Source organism: Caretta caretta, chromosome 16 (genome assembly GCF_965140235.1).
Source record: "Caretta caretta isolate rCarCar2 chromosome 16, rCarCar1.hap1, whole genome shotgun sequence".
Classification (NCBI taxonomy): Eukaryota; Metazoa; Chordata; order Testudines; family Cheloniidae; genus Caretta; species Caretta caretta.
In genome coordinates, this window is record NC_134221.1 from 8,725,642 (window position 1) to 8,748,534 (window position 22,893).

The 22,893-nt window shown below is 43.6% G+C and overlaps 1 protein-coding gene across 8 annotated transcripts in view; it reads right to left on the reverse strand.

The window, feature by feature from the left end:
* Window positions 1–1,496: 1,496 nt before the first annotated feature.
* The window catches only part of TNC (tenascin C), a 93,837-nt gene continuing 72,440 nt past the window's right edge, over window positions 1,497–22,893 (reverse strand). For 7 of the 8 annotated variants that reach the window (XM_075120549.1, XM_075120550.1, XM_075120551.1 and 4 more), the window contains 12 exons: window positions 22,046–22,318; window positions 17,233–17,355; window positions 13,797–13,940; window positions 12,471–12,590; window positions 11,757–11,900; window positions 11,529–11,659; window positions 10,606–10,738; window positions 6,912–7,063; window positions 6,099–6,195; window positions 5,729–5,890; window positions 3,799–3,962; window positions 1,497–2,727 (listed from right to left, as the gene is read on the reverse strand). In XM_075120549.1, coding sequence (XP_074976650.1) covers window positions 2,617–2,727; window positions 3,799–3,962; window positions 5,729–5,890; window positions 6,099–6,195; window positions 6,912–7,063; window positions 10,606–10,738; window positions 11,529–11,659; window positions 11,757–11,900; window positions 12,471–12,590; window positions 13,797–13,940; window positions 17,233–17,355; window positions 22,046–22,318 — 1,754 coding nt within the window. In that variant the 3' untranslated portion in view covers window positions 1,497–2,616. The remainder of the gene's footprint in view (window positions 2,728–3,798; window positions 3,963–5,728; window positions 5,891–6,098; window positions 6,196–6,911; window positions 7,064–10,605; window positions 10,739–11,528; window positions 11,660–11,756; window positions 11,901–12,470; window positions 12,591–13,796; window positions 13,941–17,232; window positions 17,356–22,045; window positions 22,319–22,893) is intronic. The other variant, XM_048822768.2, reaches the window with a different exon arrangement.

A 22,893-nucleotide genomic window follows, 5' to 3' on the forward strand; every position in this document is an offset into this window, starting at 1 on the left:
GAATGGCAACCTTTCATTCACATGCTAAGAGTTAGGGTTAAAGGCAAAGGACTAACATCTTTCTCTCTAAGGCACTTATATGACTCCCCCCACCCATTACCATAGCATCAGACCACCTCCCAATCTTTCATGTATTTATCTTCTCAACACCCCCCTGTGAGGTAGGGCAGTGCCATTAGCCTCATTGTACAGATGGCAAACTGAGGCACAGAAACACTAAATCCCAGAACCTCTAAGGTAGTTAGGCACCAAACTCCTATTTCATATACTTTATCAAATACCTTTGAGGATCTAGGCCTCAGTGACTTGCCCAGGGTCACAAGGAAGTTTGTAGGGGAGCGGGAATTGAGCCCAGGTCTCCTAGTTACATGGTAGCACCATAACCACTGGGCTATCCTTCCACTTCATCTTTAGAGAATGCATCCAGCTGTTGGATGGATGTCAGCACAGCTCCGCCAAAGTGGGATATTTCTTAAATTTTCCAGGGCGTTTAGGACCATAAGTCCCATCAAAAGCCAATCCTTTAGGTGCTTTTGAAATTCCCCTAGAAAGTGAGCTGTCCAACCATGCATGAGGCTTTTATAAAGTCTGGTATGCTTTCTTCAGTGGGCTGTCTTTACCTTGATTCTTCCAAAATCTCAGTCCAGAACATCTGGGCTTTGAATCACACCCACAGAAGTGGTTGTTTCATAGACATTATGAGTTGTCTCATGAGAAGTTTTCTGTTGAAGAGGACACTCTCCTGTTCCTTTTCAATCTCTAGTCTCTCCTGTAAAAGGTTAGGACTGAGGAGGCAGGGGAAAGTGCCTTCAATGATGCTAGCACTGCTGTGAGTGGCGAGAGCTTGCTGGCAAGGAGTCTGCCGTACGTCTTCCACTGGTCTAGCAGAATCTCCACATCAGCTTAACATGCAGCTCCCCAACTGGATGAGCTGGCTGTACTCATCTGTGCTCGTACACTCAGCCACTGGCTCTGGGCCAGAGAAGGATCAACAACATTAGGGGAACGCTGTAATGGAAACAGGGTTTGATCTGTTTCAAAGGATTACACTATGGAAACACTCTTGAGGCTGGGAGAGGGGAGAATCTTGTAATTGGGGGCCTTGAAAAGAACAGGGCTTGGTAAAAATGTTGTGGCATCGTTGAGGCCTTTAGGAAGAAATGTGGTGGAAGACAGATATATTTTATGTCATTAGCTAATCACACATGTATTTTTAACCTAACCATATTTTAGCTCCAATGTGATATCGAAACTTCAGGTATTCGGGGAGAAGAAAAAAGGCCCTCTTGGACAGAGTTTTGCAGGACGTTGTTGCAACAAGGCACACCCACCTTGGCCAGCAGCATGAAGTCCTTGTTAGAACAGATCTGCTCACATCTGTGTTCACAGAGCAAGCATTTTCTTTCCAAGCCACAATCCAGAGATGGCAGAGGAAGAGTCAGAAGCCCACAACCGAGGAGCATGGAGAGAGCAAGGTAAGGAAGAGAGACCAGGGCTTAAAACAAAAGGTTTTTTATTGTCTTTAAATCAAAGAGTATGGTACAGAGGAACTACACAGAGGCTTCGTTCATTTTTTTTTTAAAAGGAGCCCTTTATTTACACAGGTGTCCCCCATCACCAATTGGTAGCTAATCCCACCTTTGCATTTTGCTGGTTTGGTTTTGTTAGTGATTCCCACCTAGTTGAACGTAAGAGTCAGTCAGTTCGATGGCACGGCGAATGTGCTTCTGGATAGGAAAAAAGGAACACCCTCTAAAAACCTCCCTGAGCATTCCACTGCAAGGAGTCCACCAGAATACTTACACCCAAACACTGACAAAAGGGAGCGTGCTTTCTGAATAAATTTAACATCCTGATCATTCTCAGCCTTCTTTACTCCCCTACTTAAGGAAATATACCCTGGACGTGCACAAAGTTGATGCATGAAGAAAATGTAGAGGTTTATTTAAAATTGTGCTTTATTTAAAAAAAAATACAATCAGACACTGTCCTGCTGTGTTTCGGAAAGCATGACAAAAATGTAGCTTATTATTATCATTATTATTATTATTATTTTGTCATTATATTAATAAAATTAAGATTTTGCTTATGTTTTAAATTGCTTCCCCTTCCCCATCTTTCTCTGCGATACATGATATATATATATATATTTAAAAAAAGCTTTCCAATGACCAACAGAAGTTTGACCAATAATAATAATAATGATAATCATACAAATTTGTGTGTGTAAAATATGGCTGGTTCTCAAACTATCAATGTACAGCCTTTCCCCCCGCCCTTCCCTTGAGCTGCCCAAGAGACCATGGAAGAATCTTGTCACGGAACCTCTCTGAGAAAAACCCCCCTCCCAAAATCTAAAATCAATATAGGACCCTTGAGATTGTTGTCTTTGGTGTGAAGGGCATTAACCATGGGCAGCGAAAGCTGGTCTGCAGAAGATGCTGTGGTTGCATAAGGCTGGTCACTCAGACTGTAGAAGGAGCCCCAGTTAGGCCAAGCGTCATCGATGCTTTGGTAAGATTACCAGCTGCCTTATCTCCCCCTCCCCCCTGTTATTCCAGAAAACCCTCCCACTACCCCCACTCGGCTTCCCAAACTTTCCTCCATCTCTGGGTTTTATGCTCTCTTTCGTCTCCCTTCTAGATTCCGGAAGCTGATGGGTCTCAACTTCATTTCTGCAAACTGGATGGAGTATTCATGGCCCTTCCAATGGAACCAGTTAACACCCTGCAAAAACACACAGGCAACATGACCTCATATTAGTACAATCTGCATCCCTGGCTCTTATACAGCGCTTTTCTGCCATAGATCACAAGAGCGGTGAAATGACTTGTTCAAGGTCAGCTCAAGTAGGCTAGCAACAGAGCCAAGAACGGAAGCCAGGTCTCCTGACTGCCAGTCTGGATCTCTATCAACTAGGCAATGCTGCCTGTACATGTATTATTCTATTCTAGAACCTCATAACAGAGAGGTTGCAGTATATATTATTCTCCAGGATTTCTGCATTATGAACTCAAGACTGTAAAGCAGGAACGGACCATTATAATCATCTCATCTGACCCATGCAACCCAGACTTGAATTTCACGCAGTGATTCCTGCATCAATCCCAATAAACTGTGGTTGAATTAGAACATCTCCAAGAGATCTCCAACCTCAATTTAAAGGCTGGTGAAGAATTTACCATGTCCCCTGTTCCAACTCCAGCTACAACAATCTGTGACTAGAACAGCAGTGGGTTCCCCGCAACTTTTGTCCCTGAGACCAACTCCTGGTGTGGGATTAAGGAGGCGGTAGTCGCTTTGAGATCCATCAAAGCCAGTGTTCCTATGCCATTCCTTTTACTGACCCCTGCTGGAGGAAGCAGCGGCTTGGGCTAGAGTAACAGTGAGCTCTCCCAAAACTGTCACTCCTCCACTGTTCTCTCCTAGGTTTACTTCATTTTCAACAGAATGCTCTTTTCTTAAAACATGAGAACCTGTATTTGAAGTGATAAAAGCTCCAGCCCCAAACATTCCCGTGAACTTTCATGGGAGAACGAACAAAGAAGGTTGAGAACATATTTTGACCGAACTGCAATTCTCATTTGGTGAATGTGATTTAATATAACTCCCCACCCCACGATTCATTCAGTTTTAATGGTGGGGTTTCTCCTGTCTCTCTGAAGCACTATATATTGGCCACAACAAGGGACTGACTAACAGAATGAATGAACCAGTGACTTGATTTGGTATGGCCACTCCTACATTCCCATGCCTTGAAGATCGTTACGTAATGTTGCTTTCAAATGGCAAACTCACCTGACTGTGGCTGTTGTCCCCATATCTGCCCATCAGATTGACTCGGTGACAATTCTTGTACCAGAAAGCACCTTTGTAGGACAACGCACAGTTTGTGATGGCAGCGTCATTGTCCTTATCAAAGGTGGAGAAGGACCGTCCATTGTGATAGGTCATGGAGTCACCTATACAGGAGAAACCAAGAGAATGGTGTCAGAGTTTTCACCTGACTTCTATTCTGCATGTGCAAATGATTCAATGGGTAGGGGCAACTCTGAGTTTTTGGGCATAAAATACCTTGGTTGCTCCTGTAGAAAAACCTGGCAGTGCATATCACAAGTTTTGCAGAGACCACTTTGAAACCGTGGTCCTGACTTTCACTTGAAATGCTATTTGCCAATAAATAAAGGAGAGATGCACCCACACTGTGAATTTTGCCTCTGTATCCAGATTCTGAACCCACCACAAGCTTCTTGGGCTTCAGATCTGGGGGTTTGGTTCAGGCCCATCTTGGCTAAAAATAAATACCAAAAGTAAACGAAGGCCAGTTAACGGAGCTATGCTGATCTATATCAGCTGAACATCTGACCTAAACATAATTGGTGTGTAGGCTTAAAAAAATGACAGATGTATACATTTTAAAACTCAGTAGTTTAAATGGATTTCCTGTTCACTCACTGCACTTGCTGAATCCAAGATTCAAACCCTCAAGGTGCAGCGTTTCTCTTGTTCGAATCAATGTTATATTGTTTAACAGCTGCAGCAGAGCAGGGCACTGCATTTCTTATGCTACTTTAGATGTCAATAACGTTATCAGGAGAAACAAAGAACCCCTGAGACCTTTAACTTCAGCCTTGGCAGATGCTCAATTGCCTTTCCGCTTACCTCTCAAAAATGCACTCATCAAATTTAATTCTATGCAATGTGTCCTTTGGATCTGACAACTCCACAACTGGCTGAAGTGAATTTGATCTCCACGGTCACTTCTACGGCTCTGCGTAAAATTGCTTTGGGGCCAACTGTCTGCAGTTCGTGCACTCGGGGCTCAATTCCCTGGTCCCCTGTCCAAAGCCAGAGTGAACAGACAGTGCAGGGGGCTCTTTGTGTAGGACACTGATGGAACTGAGTCTCCCCTTCAGCTGATGGCATAGCAGTGATGCTGCTACTGTAACCCATGAGCTGAAGCAGCAGCCTCTACCTCAGTCTGTTTGCCCTATACTGGGGGAGTTTGACTGTTGGGGCTGCACAATTGCTAAGCCATTGGCCACACTCCTGTCCCTGCTACTCAACTATCCAGAGAGCCACCATGGACAGCGTCAAGGTGCATAGTCCCCAGAGAGTTCTTTCTGTGGCCATGCACAGCAGAATCACAGTATTTCTCTTTTGTTTAAGCCCTTACGCTCCCATGCCACAGAATTTTGCCCTTGGTCCTTACTCTGTCAACAATGAAGCCAGAGAGGGGGCTGGACATGGTCTGCAGGCCTGGGCTTAATGGGATTGAAGGAGGCAAAGGCATTCTTCAGGAACATCATCAAGCACGTTATAACAAGGCATCAGCGGCACATTCTTCACAAACGGCACTGCAGCCAGCTATCCTAAGCCCTATTAATGACAGGTAGGCAGTGCTCGCATGAGACATGTGTCTGTTTAATATGTTTGTTTACATTTGGTCGTAAGCATGTTATGAAAAGTGGCACCTGAAGGAGCAGAGCATTGAGAATGGAATCAGAGAGGAAATTGATCCTTTCATATTTTCAAATCTCCCCCCACCCAAGAAAAGACTTACTTTCTGTGACAGCAATCCCCATCGCTTGCACACAGAAGTTGTTGCTCTGAACCAAGTGGAAGGAAATTGTAGCTCCAGCCAGATATGGAGAAATGCATAGCTCCTCCCTCCCCCACCCCTTTCTTGGCCTATTTCTGGCCTGAAAAAATATGAGTTTTAACCAACCTGCGGTTCCACTGTATCCATCCACTTTTAGCCGATAACGGGTCTTGGAGTCTCCCACGCTAAACCGGTCATAGAGAGCATAAGCTGTCTCGCCCTTGTCTCGCAGATCCACACGCAGCTCATACTGGCCCTGGGAAGTGATTTTGTGGAGGGTCTCCAGACCTGTTGTAATGAATGGATATATGAGTAAAGAACCACTGTGTTGTCTCCCTCTCTCTCGATTTTCTGTCTTAATGTCTTATTACCACATATTACATCTTCCTGCCATGAGCCTCTTTAGAGAAGCCAATATTGTGGTCAGCGACATGGCTGTCATGCCTACAAGTGACTCGTTCTCTTTTGTTTCAGAAAGCTCTTGCCAATCACTTACCTATCCAGAATTCATCCTTGGGATCCCCAAACCCAGCAGTGTAAGTCCTCCAGTTCCTGTAGAAATCCTCCTTTCCATTGTGACGCCTCAGAAACACCTAAAACCCCAACATGCCAGTAGCTTTATATTTGCAACAGTTAGGACTTTTACACACTAAGGACTTCCATACACCAACCATCCCAAAGCAACATGGGCACTGACATATTTCAGCCCAAGCTAGTACAGATTTTAGCAGGGCCACTGAACATTTTTTTAAAGCAAGGCCCATGTTTCTTCTTGGGCGCCAAGCCACCTCTATAGTTTGCAGCCTGGTAGTCCCTGCCCTCTGCTTTCTTAGCACTCCCTCAAAGCTCAATATCACTCAGCCTTATTGCCAGGTCCTTCTGTATCCTTCAACCTGTTGTCCACGAAGCCTCAGTATTTCTCAAGCTCCTTGCCTTCACTCTGACACTTCTCAGACTCTCAGCCCCAACTGGCTTCTTTGAATTCCACAGATTCTCAGCACCATACTTTGCTGTTCCTCTTGCCTCTGTTTTTACTGCCCTGCTTACCCACCCTTCAGTGTGACGGTAGACCTAATGCATCCTTCTCAGGCCTCGTATCTCCTGCAAAGCTTTGGAACTGGCTGCACCTCTGCTTCAGTCTCCCACCCCGACTGCAGTCGGATTTAGAACGAAAAGTTAAATGTCCCATGTGTTTTGGCACATTAATGCAACATCATTAATAATGAAGTAATTGATTGAGGCTGTGCCCTATCCCATGTTCTTGACTCAGGCATAAGGGAAGAGTGACATAGAGGTTCTGGATACTCACAATCCATCCACCTCCATCAGAGGTCATGTCACAATACACCTCCACAGACTGGGACTTGTTTCCATTCATATATACGGTGTAAAGTCCAGAGGTACTTTCTCCATTCAGCAGAACTTGGGAGCAGTCTTTAGGGTAAGGATAGAGAAGTCCAGCTACACACAAAAGAAAAAAAGCAGAGAACAGTGCTTGTGAAATCGTTTATGAAAAGGGGATGCAGCTTCCTGTCATTTAGGTAATTAATTTGTGAGCTCTTTCTGGTGACAAGGCAAATGAATGTATTTCATTTAGAAGAGATACTGCTAAGAATGGCGTAATGTACTAGTGGTGCACAGACTTGAAAATTTGCAAGAGAAAAATCAACTTGACTGTCCACAAATCTGGATGAAAAAATACTGATATTTTGCAGTTATATAGTACGTTCCTTCTTCAACTTGCTCATTAACTAATGAATCCTTACAGCACACTAGGTGCATTAAACAGCAGTGTCCTTAGTATACAGTTGTAGAAATTAAATCAGAGAACTTAGGTGACATGGCCAAGAAGGTTTCTCATCTGGTCAATGGCCCAGCCAGGAATAGAGCCTAGGAGACCTGACTGTAAATTCTAGAAAATCCTTGATCCTGTATTCACACCCTAGACATTATTGTAATAATCTTTGTGCAAAATATGCCTTGTGAGAAGTCATTTAAAAACTAACACCACACTGATCATTAATAATCTTATGTAACATATGTACATAATGCCTATTAAGCATTATGAACACAAGCTGAAATTATGACTGCCATTTGTTTACCAGACAAGTTTGGGGAGTAGGTAAACTGGTTACTCAAAGACAAAGGACGAACTTATACCTCTAGCCAGTTGTCATCAAAGTTGATTGGTAGCCACCTGTCAAGTGGCCAGTCTTTGGCAATGAAGGGGGGTGGGGCAGGAACAGATCAATCTGCATTTTAGAAAACAACATTTTTCACCCCAAGCCTCCATGTCTCCTTCCTCACAGATGGAATAAACTTTATGTAGGCATAACTCTCAAGAAAATGCATTTCAAAGGGTGACAGGACAATAAAAGTGAGGGGCAAAATATCCCAGTTGATCTCTCGTTCACCTAAGAAGACAAAGGAACCAGCCATTTGACTCTGAGGGGAGATCCTGACCTGAGAATTTGGTCAACCATGTTGCTGGAAACGTGGTAAGGATTTTACCTTGAACCAAGTCTAGCTTGTTAAGTTTTAGCTACTAGAAAGTGTGTTCATCTTTATGTGTCTTGTAATCATTTCTGACTTTCATACCTGATACTTGAATTCACTTAAAATCGCATCTTCTTTTGTTAATAAACTTGTTTTGTTTTTTAAGCTAAACCAATCCAGTGTTTAATTTAAACAGCACTGTTTGGCCACTCCAGTTAAAGTAGAAAACTGTTGAATACTGACCCTTTACAGAGGCAATGGACCTGTAAAATCTGAACAGTCCAGGGAAGGGCTGGACAGTGCAGAACACACATTTCTGGGAAAATTCAGGACTGGGAATTTGTTGGGATCACTCTGGAAGTAGTAACCAAGACTGCTGGAAGCCAGAGTGTGACTGGAATGCTGCTGACAGGCTGCTGGGGCCAGAGCCGCTGGACCAGAGCTGGAGCTATACACAGACACGGAGTGTGTGACTTGCATGCTGTAAGACCGTTAGTGAGCATCCCAGGTTGGGAGTTACAACAGCAAAGCATTGTGAAGCACCCAAGGTTGTGGACCAGGACTATATATAGAGAGAAGTTCTGGGTTGCAATCCAGACCAGTGTGGGGTTGTGTATATATATATTAATTTTAAAAAATCAGATAATATGTGATAAAAGGAAATATTTAGGGACAGATTTCTAAAGCTAAGCCTCCTGTGTATGTCTGCAATTTTGAAGGCTCAATTAACTGTATTTATATGCCTACCTACCTACAATGTCGGCACAATCATGTAGTTAAATGTTTAAGTGACATCAGTTCTGTCTGCAACTACCTGCAGGACAAAACTGCACCTTTAATGATTTGCATGTATGGCACATGAGACTATAACAGTGGAAGCATGGGTAAAGCCAAGACGAAAATTGGGACTTCTTCAACAACCAGTGTAATGCAAAGTATGTTATAAAACAAGGTGTGTGAAAAAGAAAAAAAACAATGGTGCATTTTTTTCTCATTACAACTTAATAGAGGTATAGGTGCAGTCAATACAATTTCGAACACAAAAAATCCCCCAAACTATTAAAATGTGAATGTTTCTGGCATTTTCTTGACATCTTTGAAATGACTGAAAATATTATTGATTTTAGCATATTCAGTGGAAATAACTGCAACAGGTGTAATTAAGGGATGTTCTGGAAATGTATATTAGGTGAATTTCTATTATTAACACTTTTATAGTCTCAAAGCCAGCTGTGTAAATGTAACTCAGGGTCCATTGTGTATTATGTGACGCACTCTGTGCCAGAGGATTTGAGTCCGTTACAGCTCTCTACTATAGGACTTAGGCCTCCAATTCAGGAAAACATCCCTACTCAGGGCAATTACTCAGTGGGGAAGTAAGCACACTTACTCATGTGCTTGCCTCCCCACTGAGGTCAACAGGACTCAAGCATGTACTTAAAATTAAACATGGACTTAATTGTTTGCCTGAATAAGGTACTAGCTCTTTAGCTGAAGCTGTAGAGATTCATGCTTTAGCTTTGGAGGTCTCCAGTTACTGGTCATGAAGGTAGATGTCACTTAAACACATCAGGATCTGATTCTGCTCCCACTCGCTGATGTAGCTCCATTAACTTCAATGAGGTTACTCCTGATTTACATCAGAGTTGACTGGAAACAGATTCAGGGCCCTGTGACTTTACCTAGCATTTTATAAGCACTTGACCTGATGTCAGCATAGATGGCAGAAGTCAGAGGCAAACATTTGAAGACGCTGTTCAGTTTGGAAGGTTGAGAATTGTGAGAAGTGAGGAGAACGGCAGGTGGAATTTTGTAGCCATTTAATCCTTAAAAACAACATTGTATTTTCCCTGCCATCAAAAATGTGGCAACAGGAGAACTGACTGTCAGCTGTGATGAGGCTTTCAGAATACTTGATTGCATTCAGTTTACTGGAGAGCCTTCCCAGGTAGGATCAGAACAAACACTCTGGGGTAGCAGCATGAAAACTGAGTGAGCTCAGTGGGAAAGAGAGAAGGAGAGGAGAAGCTAGTCCAGGGATTAAAGCTGTAAGGGCCAACCTGAGTGCAAGCCACTCCACCCACAGGCTGAATCAGGCTCTGTGTGGGTGGAGTGTGGAATGGTTGAACAGCTGAAATCCAACCTTCTAGTCTGAGGGCAGTGAATGGGGCTGCTGCCTCATACAGAGTTTAAGTGGTGCAGGGAGCCTCACGCTGGCTTTCTACACAGAGGCTAGCCACTCGTATAGATGCTCAGGTTCCTGGGTGGGGTTGTACGGTCCATGCTGCAGGGGCTTCACTGTTAGTGTTTTTCAAGCTAGCTAGATCAAAGCTAGCTCAAGCTGCATAAGCTATAGTCACACCTCTGACTGCAGTGTAGACATACTCACTGCCCTAAGCACACTGCAGGTATCCACTGCCCTTTGACTTCAATGGGAGCTGCATCTGCCTATTCCAGAGCTCATTCCTAAGAATGGACCAACCCCTCATACAAAGCAAAGGCCTTACTTGTGGTGAAAATAGTCTGGATTATCTTGCTCTTCAGGGCTCTGTTCAGTGCCTGCAGCTTCACTGTGTACTGGGTGGATGGGCTTAGCTCAGACAGGCTGTAGGAAGTTGCCTCAGGTCCCAGGATGACTTCCTGTTGGAAGAATAAATCCTACAGAAACTCTGAAATGAACAAACCCATGGACTGGAACTGTTGCATATTTTAGATTTTCAGATGCCTTTTTATGTAAATTATTGATGGTATTTTTAACCGTTTCAAAGATTTATTATGAAACTTTATTCCTACAAGATTTTTACCAGACTAACGTCCATTAGTAATATAAGAAAGGTTGCCTGGAAATGAATGTTTAATATTATAATGTTTAAGTAGTGTAGTTTAAAAGCAAGCATGGTAGAAGTTAACATGGCATATATATACACATCATATTCTGCCGCAGGGGCGAAATTCATCAAAAATTAAGCAGGATTGTCCTTTGTGGTATGTCCGTAGATGCCACGGAATTGAATTTCCAAACGTGACAATTTTGGACAACCATCTTGAAATATCTAGACAAGGCCTGATGTTCAGAAAGTGCTAAACACCCGCCCTCTGAAAATTGAGTCTTTAAAAGTGGCTCAAGTTGAGCACCCAAAATCACTAGTCACTTTTAGACACATATGCCTATTGCCTTTATGCCATAGACTTTGGATGGGAGAAGGCAGCTGCTTGCTGTCTTATTTTTTTCCCTATTGCGGAGAGAAGATAGACTATATGTTGTCTCGGCTGCAGCTAAGTTTTCATTATTGGCTCCGATTCAGGAAAGCACTTAGACATGTGCTTAATGTTAGACATGTGCTTCAGTCCCATTGACTGGCATTTTCTGAGCAGCTCTACCAGCATGTCTCCCAACTCAGAATTTCTGGGTTAGATCCAAGTGCAGTACCTTGACTTTGCCATCGATAGACTCGTAGATAAGGAGATAGCCGGTGACAGAAGCCCGTGGAGGCCTCCATGACAATACTGCTGCTTCTGACTGGACCTCAATGGCATTCAAAGATCTTGGTGCATCCATGCCTAAAGGAGACAAGATACAGTGAGTGCAGTGCTGGCTTGATGGCAGCAGACAATGGAACCTTTGGCTGCAATGCTGGGGAAAGGCTTGACACTGCACCTGTAGTGAATTTGGTGAAGACTGTCTCACTCTTCTGAGGTCCCTTTACTGCATAGATCCTTAGCATATATTCAGTTGCAGGACGAAGGCCATTAAGGTCATATTCCACAGTGTTCCCAGACACCGTCTGAGTAACTTCTGGATCTACACAGCGAACACACAAAAGATGGGAACAGAGAACTTTAGTTTGGGGGCCACTAGAAGTCAGGGGGTCGGTTGTAAGTGGCGAGCACTCCTCAGAGGGAGGCTTAACACCAGCGCTCCGTTCAAATGTTCACATCCTGAGCTAAGGGCTGATCGTTCATTGGAAGGAAACCCATTTTTCGGAGGTGTTTCAGGACGAGGATGAAGTAAGGAGAAGCAGTGGCTCAGTGGAGTCATTGCCTCAACCCATACCAAAGCTGAATGCAAACTGTTAACTCTACAGTCAATTCCATACCCAAGTACTAGCGCCCCCTGCTGTATGTGTTGAAAATAACAGTGAGTTTTCTTTTCGCCTCAAGGATAACACAGATACAGCTCTGCTGCTGCTCACCACCGGGATTAGGGACTGACAACTTACTTAAATGAGGATGCTGTAACATGCTCCTAACCAGCCTTCACCTCTCAGATTCAACCTTCCTCTCCCCCTTCCCAGTTGCTGAATTCAGTCCTGAGCACCACTCTCACCGACTGTGGTCGAGCTCAAAGACGCCCCCCACTGACCCTTCTTACCATCCTCAGCAATGTAGGAGATGACATAATTGTCCACTGTGGCAATCGCTGGCTGCCAGACTGCCAAGGCCTCAGAGTCTGTGATATTCACTGCTACCAGTCCTGATGGGCTGTCCAGAGCTGAAAGGACAGATAATACCATAATGAGGGAATTATACATATTAAGGGTTTCCCTGCTGCATATAATATGCTGTGCCAGGCACATAGTGAAAACTGAGCAGACACTGCTGCCCTTGCGTGGTCCTCTTTGGAATGGGGGGGTGAGGGAAGGGGGGTTACTGGAGAGATGTCGAGCTTCACAGAACAGCACTGCTGCAGAGGGAGGTCATCATGGGAGAGGATTAAACTCATACCAAGAGGCTGGCAGTGAGAACTAATTATTTTCAAAGTCTCAGTTCCACAGGCTCTAAGATAATACTCTTGACATCATCCATCTTGGGGCCTCTTTCAGACCTGATACCTTTCTCTCCTCAATGCTCTCAGTTCCAGACAGGTTCTTGGGGAAAACTCACACTACCGAGGCTGGGGAAAGGACTGAACGGATGGCAACTCATGGCCATTACAACCTTCTACAGACCTCTAGCCACAATTGTTTTGAATCACATAATCTGCTTTTCTACATTCTTTCTTGTGGGGATTGCATCTTCCCTCCTTTTCATGCCTTCCATCAGAGACCTTGCACTGGGACCATTAGCTGCTCCCAAGGGTGAGGGATATGAAGTATGACCTGGCCTCCAGTGCTGAGTGCATTGCCCCTTCCTCCCAGTGCTCTGTACCCCTATAAGCCCAGGAGCATTATGAATCAATTAGACTGCAGGTGGTTTCCAAAGGGATGTGGGGGAAACCCTGGTTTATTTAAAACTATGCTAGACAAAAGAGAGATGAGAGAGAGGATGGTTTTCTGGAACTCAGGAGACCCGAGTACAATTCCTTGTGCCACCCCAGACTCCCCGTCTGATTGTGGCCAAGTGACTTAATTAATCTGTTCCTCAGCTCCCCATCTATAAAAGTGGGCTAATAATGCTTTCTTTCTGTTTTGCCTGTTTAGACTAGAAGATATCTGAGGCAGGGGTCTGTCTCTCACTACAAGTTGGTATGTGCTTAGCAGAATGGGGTAGTTAAAACATCTAGACTCATCTGCAATACAAATACAAAGAATAAATAACCAGTAGGCAAAATACAAAAGAAAGAAATCCTCTTGTCAGTATCAGGGGATAGCTAAAATGTGACTTGGTTAGTGTTTTTCAATTCTGATTTTTATGAGTCTTCTGTATGACACATGAACTTGAACAAACTTACTAGGACTTTATTTCTTTTGGGCATTACCTGTAGTCAGAATTCCAGAGATAGGCTCGCTTTCTTCAAATCCTTTGATGGAGATTATACTGACAGTGTAGTCTACACCTGGGATCAGTTTCACCAGCTTGGTCCTAGCCTTGGTTCCATCCACTGTCACAACATTGGGAGTACCTAGGAGCAAACCATATGTCAAGGCAATGATGAAATGATGTTCCAGCTCGTGTTTAGGCTGTGGTGCTGTGCTCCAAACAAAGGACTTCATTTCCAGTACGGAAATAAGTTTCATGGAATCATAGAAATGTAACGCTGGAAGGGATCTCAAGTCCAGCCCCCTCCACTGAGGCAGGACCAAGTAAACCTAGACCATCCCTGACAGGTGTTTGTCCAACCTGTTCTTAAAGACCTCTAGAGATGAGGATTCCTCAGCTTCCCTAGGAAACCTGTTACAGGGCATAACTATCCATATAGTTGGAAAGATTTTCCTAATAACTAACCAAAATCTCCTTTGCTGCAGAGTAAGCTCCTCATTTCTTGTCCTACTTTCTGCGGCACAGAGAACAATTGATCCCCATTCTCTTTATAACAGCCCTTAACATAACTGGAGACTATCAGGTGCCCCTTCAGTCTTCATTTTTTATGACTAAACATGCCCAGGTTTTTTTATTACTCTTTTCTCATAGGTCAGGTTTGTCATTTTTGTTGCTCTCCCCTAGAGACTCTTCAATTTGTTCAGAACTTTCTTAAAGTGTGGTGCCCAGAACTGGACACAATACTCCAGCTGAGGCCTCACCAGAGAACAAAATAGTTACCTCTTCTGTCTTACATACAACACTCCTTGTTAATATGCCCCACAATGATATTAGCCTTTTTTTACAACTGTATATTGTTGTTGACTTATATTCAATTTGTGCTCCACTATAACCCACGGTTCCTTTTCAGCAATACCGCTCCCTAGCCAGTTATTCCCCATTTTGTAATTGTGCATTTGATTTTTTTCCTTCCTAAATGAAATACTTTGCACTTGTCTTTATTGGATTTCATTCGGTTGATTTCAGACCAATTCTCCAATTGGTCAAGGATGTTTTGAATTCTAATTCTGTCCTTCAAAGTGCTTGCAACCCCTCCCCACATGGTGTCATCAGCAAGTTGTATGAGCATATTCTCCATTTTCCAAGTCATTAATGAAAATATTGAATAGTACTGGCCCCAGGACCCATCTCTGTGGGACTCCAGTGAATCGTTGATAACTACTCTTTGACTATTGTCTTTCAACCAGTTTTACACCCACTTTATAATAATTTAATCTAGATCACATTTCCTTAGTTTGCTTATGCAAATGTCATGTGAGGCTGTGTGAAAAGCCTTACAAAAATAAAGATAAATCATGTTTACTGCTTCCCCCCCATCCACTAGGCTGGTAACCCTGTCAAAAAAAGGAAATTAGGTTGTTTTTTGCATTCTTGACAAATCTTTGTGGGCTGTTCCTTATCACCCTATAATCCTCTAGGTGCTTACAAATTGACTGGTTAACAATTTGTTCCAGTATTTCCCAGGTATTGAAGTTAGGCTGACCTATCATTCCCCAGGTCCTCTTTGTTTCCTTTTTAAGGATAGGTACTATGTTCATCCTTCTGGGACCTCTGCTATCCTCCATGAGTTCTCAAAGATAATTGATAACGGTTCCGAGATTGCTTCAGCTAGTTCTTTGAGTAACGTAGGATGAATTTTGTTAGGCTCTGCTGACTTGAATACATCTAACTAAGCTATATATTCATTAACCTCTTCTTTCCCTATTTTGACTTGTGTTCTTTCCCCCTTGTTGTTAATATTAATTGTGTAGAGTATCTAATCACCACTAACCTTTTTATTGAAGGCTGGAGGAAGATAGGAATTAATCACTTCAAACTTCTTGATGTCATAAATTATTAGCTTTCCTTCTCCACTAAGTAAAGAACCTATACTTTCCTTCATCTTTCTCTTGCTCCACTGTATTTAAATAACCGTGTGTTATTACCTTCAATATCCCTTGCTAGGTGTAATTCATTTTGTGCCCTATCCTGAGTTTGTCCCTCCATGCTTGTGCTATGTACATCAGGGCCAAATTTCCCCCTTGGTTAAACCCACTGACGTCAATAAGATTGAATAGGTGAAAACAAGGGAAAATTTTGACAGTTGAGGATCAGTAAAAATAGTCTCCCTAAAACATAAATCAAAGGGGCTGGTTTATTCGTGTTTTTTTCCCCCTAGTGGTCCGAGTGCCAACATTTGAATATGTGTAAGGAAAAACTAAAATCTTTTGCACGGGCATGGCCACATTTTCATGTGCAAAATGGATAACTGTCACGTGCAAATGTAGGTATTTGCACATGCAATTAAATACAAAGAAATCAAAGAGTCTTGTTGTATATTTGGACCGCTTTGGTTTGGTTTCTGATGGGAGGTGAAGAAAGGCCAGATATCTATTCAGAGTCTCTCTTTGGCCCACTTAATCTCAGACCAAGACACAGTGCATATTAGCCTGAGAGGTCCTACCTGCATAGACAGGGACTCGGGATATTTATTTATTCCAAATTCTGGTCCTACTCCAACAAAGCATTTAAGCACATGGTTAATTGTATGCTTTTGAGAAAGCCCAATGAGTTCAATGTGACAACTCATGTGCTTAAAAATTACATATGTGCTTTGCTGGATCAAGGCCTAAATCTTAGTGGAAAAACCAACTCCAGTTATCTGATGGTGGTGGTTTCCCATTTTGTAGTTTCCTATCTCCTTCCTGTTCTGTTCTGTAGCACTTCCAGGATGTTTCTTTTAGTCCCTGGTAGGTGCTCTTCACATGCTGTTAGGTAATCTTTCCACCCAGGGGTCCCATGAGTTGTGCTAAAGTCTATTACTCATCACGGAAGTCTCATGAAAAAGACAAGCTTCCCATTTGCCAGTGAAGCACTAAAACAGAGAGATATGGTGGATGGAATGAAACATCCTTAAGGGATATTCAAAAAAGCGTTGACTTAGAAAGCACAGTTAAAGCCACAGATGACATTTTAAAAAACAAACTATTTTCAATCTTCAAGGGCCAGCTTTTCAAAGGTGCTCTGCATGATGCATGCAGGCTGAAGTGCCTAGGAGCCAAAATGGGAGCTGAACTCTTTGGAAAATCTGGCTCCAATTATGGGTGCTCCCGAGCACTCGGAAATCTGGCTTTTTTGCAAGTCTGGTCCATGGCATACTAGATATGCCATTCATACAGTACGTCCACCCACTGGAACTGGTTAAGTGCACAGTAATTGTGCCTGCCAGCTGCCGGCTAGCCAGAGAATTGAACCTCTGTGTCCTTCTGATATGGAGGCTAGACCTCTATGTACCGAGTGACTGACACCAGCATCACCGTAGTCCCTTCCACTTGCTCTCTACTCTCTTTTACCAGTGCACCCTTATTCCTTTCACTACCCCACGACTTCCTCACCTCCTGTTATGGGGATGTATGAAATCCGGAAGCTCTCTACTCGGGTCCTTGGAGGTGACCAGCTGACTGTGGCTGAGTTTTCAGTAATGTCAGAGAACGTGAGTGCCTTGGGTGATCCCACAGCTGCCGGTGGAGTCAGAGGGAGAGGGAAAAACACACCACACAGACACAGAGAAAGAGTTAAAGCATGTGCTTATCAATCATTTTTTGCTGGAATAACAATTGACCTCAGCCTCCTGTCCCAGGATCTGAAGCTATAACTATCTAGTTCAACGTAACGTGAGAGAAAGTTCCACACAGCTCAGGGTTTTATTACCCACTCAGAACAATCAGTCCTGATTTTGTTTTCCAATAAAGTTACAGCCATGTCCAGCCTCATAAAAAAGCTATTAAATGTATTCATATTATATATTACTTTATTAATAGTATATTGCAGGGAATAATGGCAATTGCAGGGGTTATGGAACAGATCCATTTTTTGGTTTGCACTCTATATTGTACAGAATTTGTTCTAGCCATTATTTTCTCAACCCAATTGCGCTTGGTCTATTTTTAGTTTTTCATTGAACATCAGAGGCAGCCCATCCTTACACCCTGAAAGCATTTGTGCACAGCAGTCTTCAGAAATGGAGAAAGCCCTCTTTCATGGTGCCAAGTCCCAAGCAGGCAGGAAGCCCACAAGAGGTCTTGAATCTGCAGTCTAGGTGCATCAAGGGCTCCATCCTGCGAGAGGTTGAGTGCCCTCAACTCCTGCTGATACCAAAGGGAGTGGAGGACGCTGAGAAACTTGCAGGATCAAGCCCCAGATAAGATCACAAACTCCAAGTAACTCCTAGCCCAAGTCAAAATCACTGAAGGTTCAGAATGCAGAGAGAACACAGTACCCCCCTCCCCAGCACCAGGGGGAGTCCCAGCTGTGCAGTGTGTAGAAGAAACCATTCACTCCCTGTGGTGCAGCACTGTTTTGGACTTTATTTCTCTCTCTGTAATGGCATGCAGAAGGGAATCAGGGGCAGCCAGTGGAACCACAACTACATGGATCCACTAGGACAGGAGGCAATATCCCCTGTGGTGTGGCTGTGCAGCCAGCCTGCACCCTGCTTATGAAAACGGGGAGGATTCCATCACCTCGACCCCAGAGTAGAGCCCCCGGCTGAAAGCCACTTTAACTTGAGCTTTGCATATGAAAGCAGCATTTTACCCAGGGAGCAGGAGGGGAAAAACACATTCCCTGGCTGGGAAGTGACTGGATATTTACAGCCAGAGAACAAATCGTTTTGAGGGAGGAGGACAGGGAAGGAATTCTTTTGGCTTTCATTCCTATGGATAAAACCACTGCTTCTTCTTCTCTCTCTCTCTCTTTCCAAAGCAGGGGCCATCACTAAGCAGAATTTAAAGGGGCCTAGGCGAGGTATGTACTTGTTGAGAGCAATGCAGCCGATGTTTCGACTGCAAACTCATTTGGGTCAGAAGCCGTCTTGTTCTGTACAGCGGTAAACGCATTGTAGGCCCTTAACAATAAGTAAGAATAAGAATATTCACTGGTTGGTGTGTACACAGCCGTAAATGCAACCAGTTGACCTGGGTTTATGGCTGATTTGCATTGCCAGAACAACACAAAGCAGCCAGAGCATAACAGTGAATATGGCCCCATATATATTTTTGCATAAGTGAAACCACTGGGGGTAGATAGGTCTTATGAGAGATGGGGAAACAGTGAACCTTTGAGGCTTTGGTTTCTCTCTCTCTCTCTCACACACACTCACGTACACACAGAGGCTCTTTTGTTAAAAGCCTGCTGCCCTTCCAACCCTGTCTCCTAATACCTTTGTATACGCATTGGCTGGAATCAGACATGTAAATCGGACTGCATGCACCACTTGGATAAGTAGAAAAACATGTGTCAAAGAGATTCAGTCTGAAGATGTGTTCTAAATTTTTGCCAGTCTGCGCAGTGTTTTAACCAATTAGATCTTAAGTGTGATCTGATTGCGATGAGGGCTCCCAGCACTGTGAGGTAACAACACCTGGCTCTTGAAAGTTCATGTTCAGCATTTCAGTCCTAATCTGCCCTTTTGTCTAATAAAAACAACCCTGATCATTGTTAACAAAAATAAATAGCCCACACAAGAGAAGTCCATTAGCAGAAGAGTGACAAATACCAAACACGAGCTATATGAAGAGGATTAGTGGAGACAAGCCAGGGTATATGGTGAGAGGGAAAAAGAAAGAGCCTGTGGGTGAAATGGCTTGCAAAGAAAGAGAGTTTGCAGGAAAAGGAGTCATAGGGGGTTGTGACTTCCAGGTGCTCCTGGGAGCTCCAGCAGCAGGGCACTAAATCAACAGAAGGGAAAGGAAAAGAAAACAACCTGCACTCCACTGAGAACTGTAAATTATCTCCACAGCTTGCTGTCCACCTTGGGCTGCTGGGTTTGTTCAAAAACAAGAGCGGGGCGGGGGGCTTAAAGACAAAGCAAATTGGGTTTGGTAAACCAGCACTGCACCAAAAGCTGCTGCTGATTTAGCCATCAATCCACAATCTGAGGGAAACAGTGAAGAAGAAAAAACATGGATGAGACAGAGCTGGAAATAATATCGATTTAGTTTTGCAATTCCAGTGAATTTAATAGCTGCTGAAAGCTGATGGATTGATAGCCCTGGAGACTGAGAGCCTCTAGTGGGACCAGATCCTGACATTCTTATGCATGGGTGAAATTCATCCCCGCAAGGAGTGCCTGAGTACCACTCCAGCCCCACCTATGCCCTATTCTGAGCAGTTATGTGATGTATGGCCTGGATGGTGCCTCTCTGCATGGGGCGAATTGCACCCTCTTTGAATAATCCCACTGTCGTCAATACTGGACTAGACCCTTGAACCACAGCATAGGTACAGCATGGGCAGTGACAGTGCAAAGCATTTCAGGTTCACTTCTACTGCCAGTGAGACTCTGTGCCATGCTAGAGGGGCCACCTCTTGGTGTGAAGGAGGAGTTCACTTTCCAAACGGACACTTTATTTTTGGTCTTTCCAGCTTTTGTTTCAAAACAAAATGTAAAGATCTTTTTTATACCTCAAATTATTTCTTTTTGATCATTTTCCATCAAATCTTTTTGAAATGTTTCATTTCATGACATTTTTTGATATTTTGACTTTTGCTTCCTATTTGGAAGGGAAAATAATGGTGAAATGTCAAAATTCCTCCAAATATTTCTTTACCATCATCGCAGAAATGCTATGAAAGTCTAACAGACAGAAGCTACTAACTCAAAAAGCTAATTAGGTTTCTTGATGGCATTGGCTACTGTTGCTGGAAGTGGCATAAGTGGCAGCCTAAATCATCTAACTGGGATTCTGTGGGCCAGGCTCTATTATCAATTATCCATGGGCTATTTATGGGGGTCTGTCTTCTGGACTATTAGCTTCAATAGCTGACATGCTCCTAAATCTTTCTGCCAGGACCAAATCAGAATGTAGGCATGAGGAAATTTATAACTGCCTGTGGTTTACCATAAATATTCTGTGAGTCAGTGAAAATAGGGACATGCTGCTAAAACCTACAGTTGACTTTAAACAGCACCCTCTCTCAAGAGTCAAACCCGTGGGTTGACAAAAGGCTGTCTGTGATGGATTGATGTTCTGCGTATTGCAAATGTCTCGGACTGTAAGTACATTTGCTTGCTGTTTGTTTAAGGAACATGGTTGTGATCAGTTAGAAGCTGGTCACAAGTGTGCATTGCCCCTCAACCATGGGGGACCAGTTAGATGAATCATGGTGCATGCGGTCTCAGTAGATGCTTTCCAACACTGATCTACCATTGGCTCTTTTCTTCTCCAAACACTGGCTAAAGGTTATCAAGCCAGATTTAGGGCCTGATTCACATTTTCATCAAGACCCCTTTATACCACTCTGGCAGTTTAAAATGGCCTGGAAGTGAGAGTTTATTCCAGGGGAGATTTGAAAGGCACACATGGGAGTTAGGCACCCAGGAATCAAGCTTCAGGATCATGGCATTGGCATTACTCCATTTCTGCGCCAGGTTAATGGAATTCTGCCTGGGTAAAGTTGGCATGATACAGTGTAGAATCCAGCCCTGTTTTTTTTTAAGCAAAATGGCACTAATAAACTCTTGTGTCTGCCTCTTTCCTTGGGGATCCCATTAACTGTAAGACTCAGCTAAATAAGCACTGACACATGGATACTGTACTCACAGTCAAGCTGATCTACAGCGTCCTCTATTTGAGGACTTCAGCGCACTCCCCAGACACTAAAGGGCTTGATCCTGCAAAATGCTGAAGACTCCTGTGAACTGCTGAGCATCTTTAGCGCCCATTAAAACCAGTGTGAGTTGAGGGTGCTCAGCACCTGGCAACCTTGCAAATCAAGCCCTAATTGAGTACCCTCTCAATAGCCCTGTGAGTTAGGTAAGTTTTATCATCCATCCTTCAGAGGTGGGAAACTGAGGGAAAGTGAAGACAACTGACTGTCGAAAATTACGGACAGTGCCTGCAATAGAAGCCAATCTCCTGTCTCCCAAACCCCGTGCTCTAACCACTAGACCATGCTGCTTGTCTTCAGATAACAAGTATGAAATAACCCTCCTTTTGTTTTATTAAATATGGTGAACAAGACCAAGCAGAAGAGTATGCTCCATCAGATGGAGCAGATTGCAAAGAAAAGAAATCTTGGTGAGAGTTGTTGGGGCAAACGGCTTTTAAAAACTTTGTGAGAAGTCAAACTGGATGTGAGAGGGACAGAAATGAAAGAGACAGACATGCACGTCATGCTTTTCTCCCTCCGTTGCAGAGGCAATACCTGTGGTAGCTACTACATTTATGGGCTGGGAACGTCGTCCACTGATAAGTCCATAGAGTTCAATGTCATACTTAGTACCCTCTTTCAGCCCTGTTATATCTTGGGTGCGTTCATGGCCTGGCACTATTAGTTCCCGTGGGTCAGACTGCCTGTCGGTATCCCTGATTTTAAGAACAAAGCTGTCGAAGACCCCATCATCTGCGGTCCAAGACAGACGGAAGCCATCTGGGGTAGCATCTGAAACCAGAAGGTTGTCGACCTCGGGTTCTGCTTCTAAAAAAAGGAGAAAATAGCAGTAGGAAGAAGAAATTAGATTCCCCCCCCCCCCCACACACACACACACCAGTTCATAGTGACCAGCTCTAGGTCGGGTCAGAGCACGCTGCAAAAATCCAACCACAGTTTAAAGAAATTGGAACAATCTGCTAGCTATAAAAAAGAAAAAAGAAACCTTTGGATATTCAAGAGTTATACAGGTACTGTACATGATATATGTGTGTGTGCGTATAGGCGTGCCCAACTTTTACAATACCCCAAAGCAGAACAAATATCTGGATACAGGCCATTTGCCCCGGTCATGAAATATTGAAGATGCTAACAGTAAAAGTGATGTTTATTTGTTCTCTGGCTTCCACTAGAGTTACCCATCCTTTGCGAGCCCTTTATGACAAATAAAAACAAGCCATTGTTAATAATCTGCAGCTGTGCTTATATCGTTGCTTGCTTCTCCCGCTTTGATAGGAGCACTGTAGAGGAGTCACTAAAAAGTTCCTTCATTCCTAACAATTATTGCATGTGGTTCTGGACTTCTTGATGCTTCTGATCTAGCCTACAGTGTCCACTTTTCC